The sequence below is a fragment of the Plecotus auritus genome (genome assembly GCF_963455305.1).
Source record: "Plecotus auritus genome assembly, chromosome: 5".
Taxonomy (NCBI): Eukaryota; Metazoa; Chordata; class Mammalia; order Chiroptera; family Vespertilionidae; genus Plecotus; species Plecotus auritus.
In genome coordinates, this window is record NC_137776.1 from 154,085,905 (window position 1) to 154,098,892 (window position 12,988).

The window sequence follows — 12,988 nt, forward strand, 5'->3', positions numbered from 1 at the left end:
CCCCGGGGATGGCTCCTCCCCCATGCTTTCGTCTTGGAAGTCAGAGCAACAAAATTGGGTTCATGTGGGATCAACATCCCACACATTCAGAGTTGCTCAGTAGTTTTGAAAGGCTTAGTGGTTTCACAGTTGTCCCTCTGCTCACAAAGACCCCCTAGGGCAGCAGGCTTTGCTGTCTTCCCCTACCTTCCTCAGACACAGTTAGCAGTGGATTCACACCCAGACCTTCGGGGTTGCCTGTCCTTCCCCGGGGAGAAATACCCGCCATGAGCAAGGGGAAGGTGTGCAAGCTGGGTGTTCTTTCTCCAGAATCCCACTTTAGAGCAAGGGACTTAAGTTTTGCTAAAATGAGAATAGAGACCTTCCAAGAGTTTCCTAACAACGTCACTTTTGAAGCCTTCTGCCTTGGGTTCGTTTCCTGTGCATCATATCACAAAGAGGCCGTGTCGGTGCCTGAGGTGGAAAACAGAAGTTTTATGGTTTGGGTTTCTATGTAATTCTTCTCTCCATGAGGAGGGAGAGCTGGGCGGCGTTCGTGTGGGGGGCAGGTGACTGAGATTTATATGCTCTTTCAACCTGTTGTCTCTGAACACAGCAGAAACTTGGAGAAAAAAATAACCCAAAATGGATTTTTAATTAGAATGGTTACAAAGTTGCTAACTGGTATTGCTAATACTTACCGAGCACTAACTGTGTGTCAGGAGCTGGGCAAAACATGGCCGTGTGAAACCTCGTTTCATCCATGCGACAGGGTTATGGGGTATTTTTACCCCCGTTTTACAGAAGCCGTGAGGGGTGAAGTAGGCTGTCCGAGTCACACAGCTTGCAGCTCACAAAGTGTCTGGCTCCTGAGCCACAGCTTAGTAACGACACAACTTCTGAGTAAGGGCTGTTGTGTGCACACACTTTCCATTTGCCGCTGTAATTTTGCCAGTGTTCATAGTCCAAGGTCAGCTTCTCTGGCAGTTACAGTGTCACCCAGAGGGAGCCAGGCCAGCTCTCTCCTGCTGTGGGTGAAGGTCACTCCAGTCTGAACCACTGTTAGGGGGCAGGGAGGGCGGAGACTCTGTGTGAGTGTGTGTGTGTGTGTGTGTGTGTGTACGACAGACCAAAAACAAAGAGATCTATTTGGATCTGTGATCTGGAATTTTTATAAGTCCTCACTGGGTGTGAGGATTATGGCCCAGGTCCCGTGAGCTAAACTGAGCCAGCCACACATCAAATGGCCGATGGCTTCCCCTTGAGGGACAGATTTTATCTGCTGCTCAACCCTAGCACTCACAAGTAACATCTCCACTCATCTTCCTTGGGGCCAATTTTCCACACCTGGGAGAATCTGGAAGAAGATTCTCGATAAAATTAAACTCGGGGTGACCAGATTACCAGTAAGTCTCCCGGTGTAACCACGTCCTTCAGCCGGTGCTTAGACTTGGGTCGCGGGGCTCAGGGACTGAAGGTTCTCGGGACCAAACGAGCCACCCCAGTGGCACTCGGCACAGACGCTGTGGGTCTCCCCGGGAGGCTCCTCCTGTTCTCTCGGCTCCCTGGGTTCAGAGCTGCCTTCTTGGGCTGAACCGACAAACTTCTGTGTCAGGGTAACCCCTTAGGGAGGACCAGGCTTCTCCGAAAGGACTGTTAGGAGGTGAACACAGCTCTGTACCCCATGGGTCCTTGTTCTTTAGACTCTCCCTGGTGTCCTGTCATGGCAGGATGCTGATTTCTGACCAGAATGGAGAGCACCTTCAGATGTGTCCGCTTCTCCTGGGCTGGGGTCATTGTTCTCACAGCTCTGCTGCCTGTGGTCCCTGGACTGAAGGAAAGTCCACGTGGGGATGTGCAAGGCTGAAGAAAGTAACAAATGCCGGAAACACGGAGAGGAGGCCCAGGGGGCACCAAACGGTTGTCCAGCTGACAGAGCTCTGCGTCCTGGGAGACCGAAACAGCGCTTAGGTAGAAGCCAGAGCGTGTGGAAAGGCAGGTGTGCGGCGAACAGGTTGCGCTGACCTGTGTCCCAGGTGCTGCACCCATCGTCTCATTGGACGTCTCATGGGTTGTCATAAACCCATTTCAGAGAAAGGTAGCTCAAGGCTCACAGACATGAGGCGTCTCTGCAGAGGCTGAAACCCAGCAGCCTGGCAAGCTGCAGCTGTGCAGTAGAGGGAGGGGAAAGAGTAAATTGAATTAGCTGCCAACAGTGAACAAGGTGAAGGGATTAAGCAAAAATAAAACAACGCATGGGCACAGACAACAGTATGGCGATTAGCAGAGGGGGCAGGGGGGCAGGTGGAAGGTAGTGATGGAAGGAGACCTGACTTGGGGCGGTGAGCACAGTACAATACACAGATGAGTATTATAGTATTGTACACCTGAAACTTAATTTTACTAACCAATGTGACCCCAATAAATGCAATTAAAATTTTTTTAAAGAAAAATGAAGAGATTTCACTAAAAAGCTAGGTACTTTGCTTCTTGTGGGAAAGTGGAGGCTTTGGCCACCCTGGATTCCCATTCCTGCCTGGTGCCAGTTAGTGGGAGGAGGGCAGCGGCCCCATGTAGAGGGGCACAGGCTCTGCATTTCACCCCATCTCCATCCACCCAGCCCCCTAACTCCAAGACTCCCGTAGGCCAGGAGAGAGCTCAGAAGCAGACTCGCCCGCTCATGCATGGAATTCTTTCCTGTGATAGAAATGACACTTCAGGAATGCATTGGAGTGTGTGGCCCCGGGGCCAAGGTGACCCCTAGTCAGTGTCAGAGGTGTAATTCAGTCCCAGATCTGTCTGGCCAAAGCCAGGTGGTCTCCTGGAGGGCCTAGGCGAGTGTGGAAGAGAAGGGTAGCCCATGAGGCCTGTAGTGCTTGATGCCCAGGTGGGTGGCCCGCTCCGAGGGGTGGGCAAAGTTTCCACCCAAACAGTCTCTGGAAGAGATAGACTCCTCTTCCATTAACTCTAGACCTGCCTGAGGCCTGGGAAGGGCCAGGAGCTCTGCCTGCAGGCTCTGTGGCAGGCCCTCCTGCCCAGTGCAGGGGCAAGTACCCCCTGGGCTGAGGGAGCCACCGGCAGGGGCGGCAGCACCAGGGCCTGGGCCCCCGAGCCCTCGTCTGGCAGCTCAACAGTCACTTCCTGGCCCTCACAAAACAGTATTCACGATGTCCTTGGAAAAGCAGAGTGTGGCACAAATAGGAGGTGCTGTGAGGGCCACCTGGGGAGGACTGGGGGGCGGGGCAGGCTGTGCTGGGGGGCTGTGGCCTCCAGGGAAGGAGGTCTATTTCCAGAAACAGCAACATTGTCACTTTGGAGTGGCATAGGGGCCCTGCCCTGCTATCCCCAGGCCCTTGACCTTGCTAGAACGGCCAGGCCTTTTTCCTTTCCTGGGAGAGAGGCTCCCATCGCCTCGTTTATGTCTAGCAGACAGCAGGAAACCTGTTTGCCTTAAGAAAGCTGGCCCTGCCCTAACCAGTTTGGCTCAGTGGATAGAGCGTCGGCCTGCAGACTGAAGGGTCCCGGGTTCGATTCCGGTCAAGGACATGTACCTTGGTTGCGGGCACATCCCCAGTAGGGGGTGTGCAGGAGGCAGCTGATCGATGTTTCTCTCTCATCGATGTTTCTAGCTCTCTATCCCTCTTCCTTCCTCTCTGTAAAATTCAATAAAATATATTAGAAAGAAAGAAAAAAGAAAGCTGGCCCTTTGTGTTACCATCTCCTGGAAACAGTGGAGGCTAAAGGCTGAGCCACCAGCCAGGAAGCAGCCTTTCCCTCCTCCCAGCCTCTCCAGGGCCTCCCGTTGGCTGACCCAACGCAGCAGTAAATGGGAAGCAAGCCTGGGAGAGGCAGTCCTTGGGGACGGGGCTGGGGGGGCGGGGGGGAAGGAGCAGACAGAATCAGCCCAACATCTCTGGGAAGAGCTGCTGCACAGCACACCCGAGGGCCACCGCAACCCCGGGGGCCTGAAGCAGGAGTGGGGTGGGGACAGGGATGTCCCAGAAACGGACAACACAAGTGAAGGCAGGGAGGGAGGGCAGGCGTGCACGGTGCCCTGTGCGAGTCTCACCTGCCTCCTCTGCCTGCAGTCTCCGTGAGCATCAACAACCTGTACCCGGGCTGCGAGAACGTGAGCGTGAGGAGCCGCAGCATGATGTTCGAGCCGGGCCTCACCAAGGGGATGCTGGAGGTGTTCGTGGCCCCGTCCCACCACCCGCACTGCTCCGCCGATGACCAGTCCACGAAGGCCATCGACATCCAGAACGCCTATTTGAACGGTACGCCTGCCCACCGCAAAGGGAAGGGCCTCAAGCGTCCCTTTGCCAGGGCTTTAAGTGATCCCCCTGGGGAGCCTGGCCCGGGGGCACCCGTCACAGCCCCACAGGCGCAGAGCGGGAGCCAGTGCAGTGATGTTGGAAGTGACCCAGGACTGAAGCAGAGCTGGTTAATACCCCTAAACAGTAAATCCAAACACTGTGATATCCTCTCCTCTTAATAAAGCACAGGGCACACAGTAGGTGCTTAATAAATCTCAAGTAAATACATTTTTTAATTTATTGGTTGACTTGAGAGAGAAGGAAACATTGGTTTGTTGTTCTATCTATTTATGCAACCAATTATCATTGGATGATAATTGTACATGCCCTGACTGGGGATTGAACCCGCAACCTTGGCGTATCAGGACAACACTCTAACTAACTGAGCTACCCGGCCAGGGCTAGTACGTTTTTTAAAGAAGAGCTAAACATGCACTTGGATGGGAAATCTCATAAAATACAATCCCTCTTGCAGTTGATATCCAATATAGAAGAATTTTAAACCCATCAGCACTCAGGCCTAATGCTCTGATGCAGACACAGGCAATTTTTTTTTCCATAAGCAACATTTCAGGTGTGTTCTTTGCCGTCAAACATTTCCAAGGCGGTGACGCTTCCAAGGTTGCCACGGATGGTTTGCTTCCTCCAGCCACCACTGCCTCTTCCCTGTGGCACCCCGGGCTCCAGAGCCCCGGCCACGTGGACACCAGCCTCTGCTTGTGGAGGCCCGGTTTAGAACAAGGACGTAGCCGTTTCTCTGGATTCAGTTCCCTCATTCGTGAGGATTTTATGAGCTGATGTTTACGAAAGGCCCTGGTAGAGCATCTGGTACAAGGAGGGACTCAGAAAATGGCGATCGGGAGCCTCTTCGTGGAGGCCCTTTTATTATCCCGAGCCCAGTGAGAATCAGAATTCAAGTCCGTGCACATTTTGCTCTCTTAAAAGTTGAATGTTCTAGCGAAGCTGGCCCTGCAGCATAGAGAAAGGAGGAGGGTGCCCTCAGCACTCCCCAGCCCTGCCCTCACCCCTGCTCTGCACAGGCCTCCTCCCCACCCCAAGTCTGCCTCCCCGTGCTCAAGGCCTCGCTCTGTGTTCGGAGAACTTTGCACACGAAGGCCTTCGCTGCCAGACCTTGTGTGCCTATGCCCCAGGAGGAGGCTCTAGGAAAGCCCGGGGATCTTCCAAAATGCATACGTCATAAAGATATGTTTGAGCCCTAGCCGGTTTGGCTCAGTGGATAGAGCGTCGGCCTGCAGACTGAAAGGTCCCAGGTTTGATTCCAGTCAAGGGCATGTACCTTGGTTGCGGGCACATCCCCAGTAGGGGGTGTGCAGGAGGCAGCTGATCCAATGTTTCTCTCTCATTGATGTTTCTGGCTCTCTATCCCTCTTCCTTGCTCTCTGTAAAAAAAAAAAAAAAATCAATAAAATATATTTTTAAAAAATAAAAAATAAAGATATGTTTGTATTACATACAGAAATCTATACTTAACACATTGCAGACCAGTAGTTTTTTTGCTAGCTTTACCCAGTGGCCAGGTAAGTTTCTATTGAACGAGTACAAAAAAACGTTTTTCATAAATGTAAAAGGCATGCTTTAATAAATACCCATTGCATTTTGAAGTTATTACATGTTCTTACAAGCTAATACCTTTTTTAAAAATTCTCATGATTGGCCACAAGCCTTAGAACAAAAAACATGGTAATTCTCATGATCCGTCCGCAATGTGTTAAGTAGATGCCTAGATCCACGGATGCATGCTGTGGATGGCCCTACCCCTGCTGGTAACCTTAAACTGCTGGAAAAACTGCGACTGTCATCTTTGTTTTTCCCTGTAGGGGTTGGCGATTTCAGCGTGTGGGAGTTCTCTGGAAACCCTGTCTACTTCTGCTCATATGATTATTTTGCTGCAAATGACCCCACATCAATCCATGTCATCGTTTTCAGTCTGGAAGAGCCCTATGAGATCCAGCTGAATCAAGTGGTTTTCTGGCTCAGTTTCCTCAAGTCTCTCGTGCCGGTTGAGGAGCCCATAGGTAAGCTCAGACACCCCTGGGCGAGTGAGCACCCTTCACTGGCCTTGCTGTCTGCCAGGCTCGGCTCCGACCGCTGGTGGCTCACGGCGGTGGCTCCCTGCACCCCTCCTTCCTGCAGGAAGGTCCGCACTCCGGCGGTCCCCCGAGGGTCAGCCGTTCACTTCCTTCCGCAGGGAGCTGTCTCATGATCACGTTTCTGCCACCAAGGCCTGATTCTGAGCTTACTCCTTGAGGGCCGTTTCTCACTTTCTTTCTCTATTTTGGGGCTGGGGGCACTTTTGTTGGGTGCAAAGTGGAATACCTCCTTCAATAGCTACTGCACCTTTGCCTCTTGGGCACATAATTCATAAGCAGAATGAGCTCTCCTGCATTCTGTAGCTCCCTCACAATGCAAGAAAAGGGACCATATTGACTAGATGCATTATCCTGTCTCTATTCTAGAGGGGAAGATAGCATTGTCCTTTTCCCGCAACAGAAGCAGCAGCCTTCTCTGGTGAAATACAAAACTCAATAGTCATTTTTACTTTGAAAAGCATACACATAACCAGATAAACTGAGCTTCACCCCTCCCCCACCCCCCATGGAGCACCATCACTTTCTCTCTCTCTATCTCTCTCTCTCTCTCTCATGTTTTTGTCTTAAACACTCACAGAAACGAGAGGCTGTCTGTGTGAACTGCAGTTTTCCTTCCGAGTCATTTCTGTGGCGTCCCTGTATCCAGAGGGTTTTCTTTGGTCTTATAGAGGGCGACCCGGGTCAGAGGTTAGATCTCCCATCACCCTGCAAGCAGGGCCCATTTGGAGATAGATTTGAGAAGCTGCCTTGTGTTCTGTGGTCGGTTCTGGTCCATTTCTGAGCAACTTTCCGTGAGGCCCAGAAAACAGGCTCATTCTGTTATTGGCAGCCCACGGCCCGGAGGTTACAGTGCGCGGCAGGCACGTGGCCTCGCGTCCTCGGGCAGGTTGCACATCCTCCTGGAGAGACAGAGGGGAGTGAGGCCAGCTCACCCCACCGCACGTCGGGGGAGAGGCAGCCAGGAAGGGGCGCCCGCCTCTGAACCTGTGCTCTCCGCCCCCAGCCTTCGGCGGCAAGCTGAAGAACCCACTCCGCGTCGTCCTGGTGGCCACACACGCCGACATCATGAACGTTCCTCGTCCGGCTGGAGGCGAGTTTGGATACGACAAAGACACGGCTTTGTTGAAGGAGATCAGGAACAGGTAAGGAAGGGGCAGCCCCTGGGTCCTCGGGGCTAATGCAGCCGAAGGCCTGTGAACGAGAGAGAGGAGTTAGAGAAATAAAGGCCTCTTTTCCTTGGTGGCCTTTTTGTTGTATTTTTCATTTTTATCAAAGCAATGAATACACATAATTATAAATTAAACAAGAAAATAACACAGGATAAAAAGCAACAGCCTTCTAACGTCTTTCATCACCTCCTGGTACCACTGCCTTTTAGTTGTTTTATGTGGGGTGTTTTTCCCCCAGTTTATTGAGGCATCATTGACAGATACAATTGTAAGATATTTAAAGTATCCATTGTGGTGATGTGATATGTATTATTTTGTAAAAGGATTCCCACTACCTAGTGAATTAAAACATCATCATTCGCATCTCTCTTTTTAATATATATTTTTATTGGTTTCAGAGAGGAAGGGAGAGGGAGAGAGAGATAGAAACATCAATGATGAGACATAATCACTGATCAGCTGCCTCCTGCACACCTCCTACTGGGGATCGAGCCTGCAACCCGGGCATGTGCCCTTGATCGGAATTGAACCCAGGTCCCTTCAATCCGCAGGCCAACGCTCTATTCACTGAGCCAAACCAGCTCTCTCTTTCTGAGGAGAACATTTAAGTTCTACTCTGTTAGCACATTCTTTTTTTTTTTAAATATATTTTATTGATTTTTTACAGAGAGGAAGGGAGAGGGATAGAGAGTCAGAAACATCAATGAGAGAGAAACATCACAGCTGCCTCCTGCACACCTTCTACTGGGGATGTTTCCGCAACCAAGGTACATGCCCTTGACCAGAATCAAACCTGGGACCCTTCATTCTGCAGGCCGACGCTCTATCCACTGAGCCAAACCGGTCAGGGCTCTGTTAGCAAATTCTAACTGTAAAATGCAGTGTTGTCAACCACGGTCACCATGTTATACATTAGATCCTTAGTTCTTTTAGTTGTCTGAGCTTTCAGGTGTTTGTTTGTTTTTATGACTAATGATACCACTGATCAATATTTATCAAAATACTGGGTTATGAAATTCACTCAGGGGGTCCTGACCAACTCCCTGAAGTGGGGTGGGGAGGAGTCCAGCAGAGACTAGCAGAGAGCACTTCATGTCCAGTAGTTTTGCAAAGCTCTTGTTTCCCTTATAAATATGGATGTGCACAGGGTCACCTGCTAAAAATACAGAGCAGGGCAATAGTCGGCCCACCGTTGTTCATATGGAAAATAATACAACAATTAGTAAATAATAATACAGGAATAAACTCTGTGTCCTGCACACTCACAACTGTAAACCTACCTTTTTTTCTACTTAGTACCTGTCAACAGAAAACTTGAACCTGCAGCTCTGTGCAATGTGCTAGTAACTCAACTCCTCTCAGCTGAAGACATTACCTCTTACCTTCCCGATGTGAAAATAGGGCTTCTGCTAACGTTTTTAGATCGGGGTTGTAACTTGCATGCTCATCCCGCTGTTCTTATCCTATCAACTGCAACAGCATCTCTTCTCATAACCTGTAAGGTTCCTGCAGCAGGGCAGCTGGCACCGTGTTCCTGCCATCTTATGGGGCCTGAGGTGCCTGTCGCCTGCCTAGAAGCACACGGGTGTCTCCAGGCCTCTGCTCCCATGTGACCTTACGGAGCCCAGCGGACAGCAGGGAGGGGCCCTCTGAAGGTCGCCAGAACTTCCTGGCCTCCGACCAGCCTTGGGCCCGGCCGTGGGAACGCCTGGCGAGACTGCGTGGCTCTGATGAGGCTCCTGCCCTTCCCTCTTAGGTTTGGGAATGATCTTCACATTTCAAATAAGCTGTTTGTTCTGGATGCTGGGGCTTCTGGGTCGAAGGACATGAAGGTACTTCGAAATCACCTGCAAGAAATACGGAGCCAGATTGTTTCCGTGAGTATGCCTGCCTGCAAGGGCAGGAACCCCACCTCTGCCCAGCCACCCAGTGACCCCTGCAGGTGTGCTACCCTCTTGGTTTGGTTCGGTTTTCAGGGGCCCCAGTGCAAGGTGGCTGCGTGGACAAGTTTTTATCTTATTGCTCTGGTTCGAGAAAGAAAGAGCAGAGAGAAGGAGATGGCTGCGAGGTGAAGGGGTTGTTAGGGACAAAGTGGACCACCTTAGAGTGTAGGAAATGCTGATGGTTTTAGTGGTTTAAAAGTAAAATTGCTTTTCACAAATTGCAAAAGCAATTCAAAAGTGACTTAAGTGAAGAACCATATGATTTCACTCTATATGGAATATAAAGCAGAAAGCAATAAATGATCTAACAAAACAGACTCATAGATACAACAGAAAGGTGGTTAGCAGAGGGGGAAAGGGTTGGAGGAGGATTAAGAGGGCTAAGGGGGTCAAACTTATGGTAACAGTGGTGGGAGGAGACTAGATTTTGGGTGGTGATCACACAATGCAATAGACAGATGATCCTATCTAATAAAAGAGTAATATGCAAATTGACCATCACTCCAAGACACAAGATTGCTGCCCCCATGTAGACACAAGATGGCCAGCAGGGGAGGGCAGTTGGGAGGGACCAGGCCTGCAAGGGAGGGCAGTTGTGGGCCAATCAAGCCTGCAGTGGAGGGCAGTTGGGGGGGGGGGGGACCAGGCCTGCAGGGTAGGGCAGTTGAGGGCGATCAGGCAAGCAGGGAGGGCAGTTAGGGGTGACTGGGCTGGCAGAGGGCAGTTGGGGGAGACCAGGCCTGCAGTGGAGGGCAGTTGGGAGGGGACTAGGCCTGCAGTGGAGGGCAGTTGCGGGGGACCCAGGCCTGCAGGGGAGGGCAGTTGGGGGGAACCAGGCCTGCAGTGGAGGGCAGTTTGGGGGGGGGGGGACTAGGCCTGCAGGGGAGGGCAGTTGAGGGGGACCATGCCTGCAGGGGAGGGCAGTTAGGGGCAATTGGGCCGGCCGGGTAGCAGTTAGGCGTTGATTGGGCTGGCAGGAGAGTGGTTAGGGGTGATCAGTCTGGCAGAGGCAGGTGAGCAGTTGGGAGCCAGCAGTCCTGGATTGTGAGAGGGATGTCCAACTGCCCAGTGGGATCGGGCCTAAACGGGCGGTCGGACATCCCTCAAGGGTCCCAGATTGGAGAGGGTGCAGGCTGGGCTAAGGGACACTCCCCCCTCCCCCGCACGAATTTTGTGCACCAGGCCTCTAGTATATTATAAATTGTACTATTGAAACAAAATGTTATTAACCAATGTCACCCCAATAAACTTAATAAATTTGTAAAAGATATAATGATACAGCCCTAGCTGGTTTGGCTCAGTGGATGCAGTGTCAGCCTGCAAACTGAAGGGTCCTGGGTTTGATTCTGAAATCAATAAAAATATATTTTAAAATATATATATATTGATAGATAGAGATATGCTAGGGGCTCACTGCACAAATTCGTGCACCTTGAAAGGAACTCTGGCCGCGAGGCTGCAGTGGGCACAGGAGAGCATCTCGGCCCACCCTCCACACCCCTGCCAGGCGCCTCCAGCTGCAGCCCCGGTCCTCTCTCTGCCGGCAGCCCCGCTAGCTACCGCCGCCGCTGCTCCCACGCACTGGCCCCACTCACACCTGCTGGTGGCACGGAGCGATTGGGGCCAGTGCCAGGAGTGTGTGCGAGCAGGGCCAGTGCCGTCAGCAGGTGCAAGCCATGGCTGCTGCCCCAATCGCCCCACAGGAGCAGGGGGAGGGGGAGAAGCCTTCAGGAGCGATCAGGGCCGGCAGCCACCGCTCGCACCCGCTGATGGCGTCAAGCGATCGAGACTGGCACCAGGTGCCAGTAGTGGGTGTGAGCGGCGGGCAGGACCGGGACACACGGGAGCAAAGAATTTTCAGTAACCACCAGAGGCTTGCCCCGATGCCCGCGACTGTGCCCCACCTTGGTCTGGTACCCCCACTCACCTGCTCCACCATCCTGCTGCAGCTGACGCCCACCATGTTCTACACGTGCCCCTGGTGGTACACATCATAGCAACCGGTTGGTCAGTTGTTCCACTGTTCCGTCTATTTGCTTATTAGGGTTTTATATATAGATAATGATACAAAAAAGCAACTTGTGAAATATTTAGAAAATGCAGAAGGTAGAAAAAATTCGCCCACAGCACTTGTTGAAGGGCATAAAATACACCCCTAACCACTCCCCTGCCATAACAGATGAACAAATGGAACGAGACTGTGTTCTTGGAGTGTGGCACGATGTTCGCTTCGCACACACACCCTCCGCCCCTGAGGTCAGGCCGTTCGAATTTGCCTGTATCCCTGGGCATTCTGTGTGTGTTTTTTAACAAGGAGTGGAATTCAGCTGACCTAAAAGCTACTGTCCACCAGGGGACAGCCTCATGAACGACGGGGGGCAGGGTATGGCTGCTGTGGCTTTTAATTAGGAAGGTGTGGTTGGGTAGATGAGTCTGTAGCAGACTGATTTATTTAATCAAGTTAAAAGATTAAAAACCCATTTCAAGCCAATAGCAAGAATGAGTCTAAATTGAAAAATTTCAACAGTCCCCATGAAAACCCGGTTTCCTGCGAGTCCCCACAGCTGTAAATTGACCCGTCACGTCCTGCGTGTTCTAGGTCTGCCCTCCGATGACTCACCTGTGTGAGAAAATCATCTCCACGCTGCCATCTTGGAGGAAGCTCAATGGGCCCAACCAGCTGATGTCATTGCAGCAGTTTGTGTACGACGTGCAGGACCAGCTGAACCCCCTGGCCAGCGAGGAGGACCTCAGGTGCATAGCCCAGCAGCTCCACAGTGCCGGCGAGGTGAGGGCTCACGGGTCGGGCAGGGCTCCAGGAGGTGTCAGGGTGATTGAGTTTGGGAGCTTTCCCTTTTCAGAGCTGAAGGATAGGTATGAATTCTTTGAACACTTAGTAGAATTCACCTGTGAAGCCTTCTAGTCTTGGAATTTTATTCGTTGGGAGTTTTCTGATTACTGATTGAATCAGGAAGAAGCAGAAAATCTGAACAGACTGATTACTAGAAACAACAGTCTTGGAAGATTCTGTTTCTAGGAATTTAGCCATTTCTTCTAGGTTGTCGAATTTGTCGGTGTATCATTGCTTATACTGTCCTCCTACAATCCTTTGTATTTCTGCGGTGGGTGTCTCTTCTTTTTCCTTTCTGATTTTATTAATTTAGGCCCTTTCTCTTATTTTTCTTGATGAATCTGACTAAAGGTTTATCTATTTTGTTTATCTGTTCAAAGAACCAGCTCTTAGTTTTGTTGATCTTTTCTATTTTTAGTCTCTAGTTCATTTATTTCAGCTTGCTGGCCCATTCATCTGCATCAACTAATTTGTTGTTGATTCCCTCTAGTGTTTTTTTTGTGTGTGTGTGTGTGTGTGTGTTTTCATTTCAGTTACTGTGTTCTTTAGGTCTGATTGGTGTGTGTGTTATTTTAAGAATATGTTTATTAAACCTGGGACATGAAGCAAGAAGGGATTA

The 12,988-nt window shown here is 51.0% G+C and overlaps 1 protein-coding gene across 1 annotated transcript in view; it reads left to right on the forward strand.

The window, feature by feature from the left end:
• Positions 1-12,988, forward strand: part of DAPK1 (death associated protein kinase 1) — a 165,417-nt gene that overhangs the window by 148,569 nt on the left and 3,860 nt on the right. Inside the window, exons 21-25 of the mRNA XM_080668571.1 lie at positions 4,068-4,256; positions 6,134-6,331; positions 7,410-7,548; positions 9,332-9,452; positions 12,118-12,306. Of these exons, the coding sequence (XP_080524697.1) occupies positions 4,068-4,256; positions 6,134-6,331; positions 7,410-7,548; positions 9,332-9,452; positions 12,118-12,306 (836 nt within the window). The remainder of the gene's footprint in view (positions 1-4,067; positions 4,257-6,133; positions 6,332-7,409; positions 7,549-9,331; positions 9,453-12,117; positions 12,307-12,988) is intronic.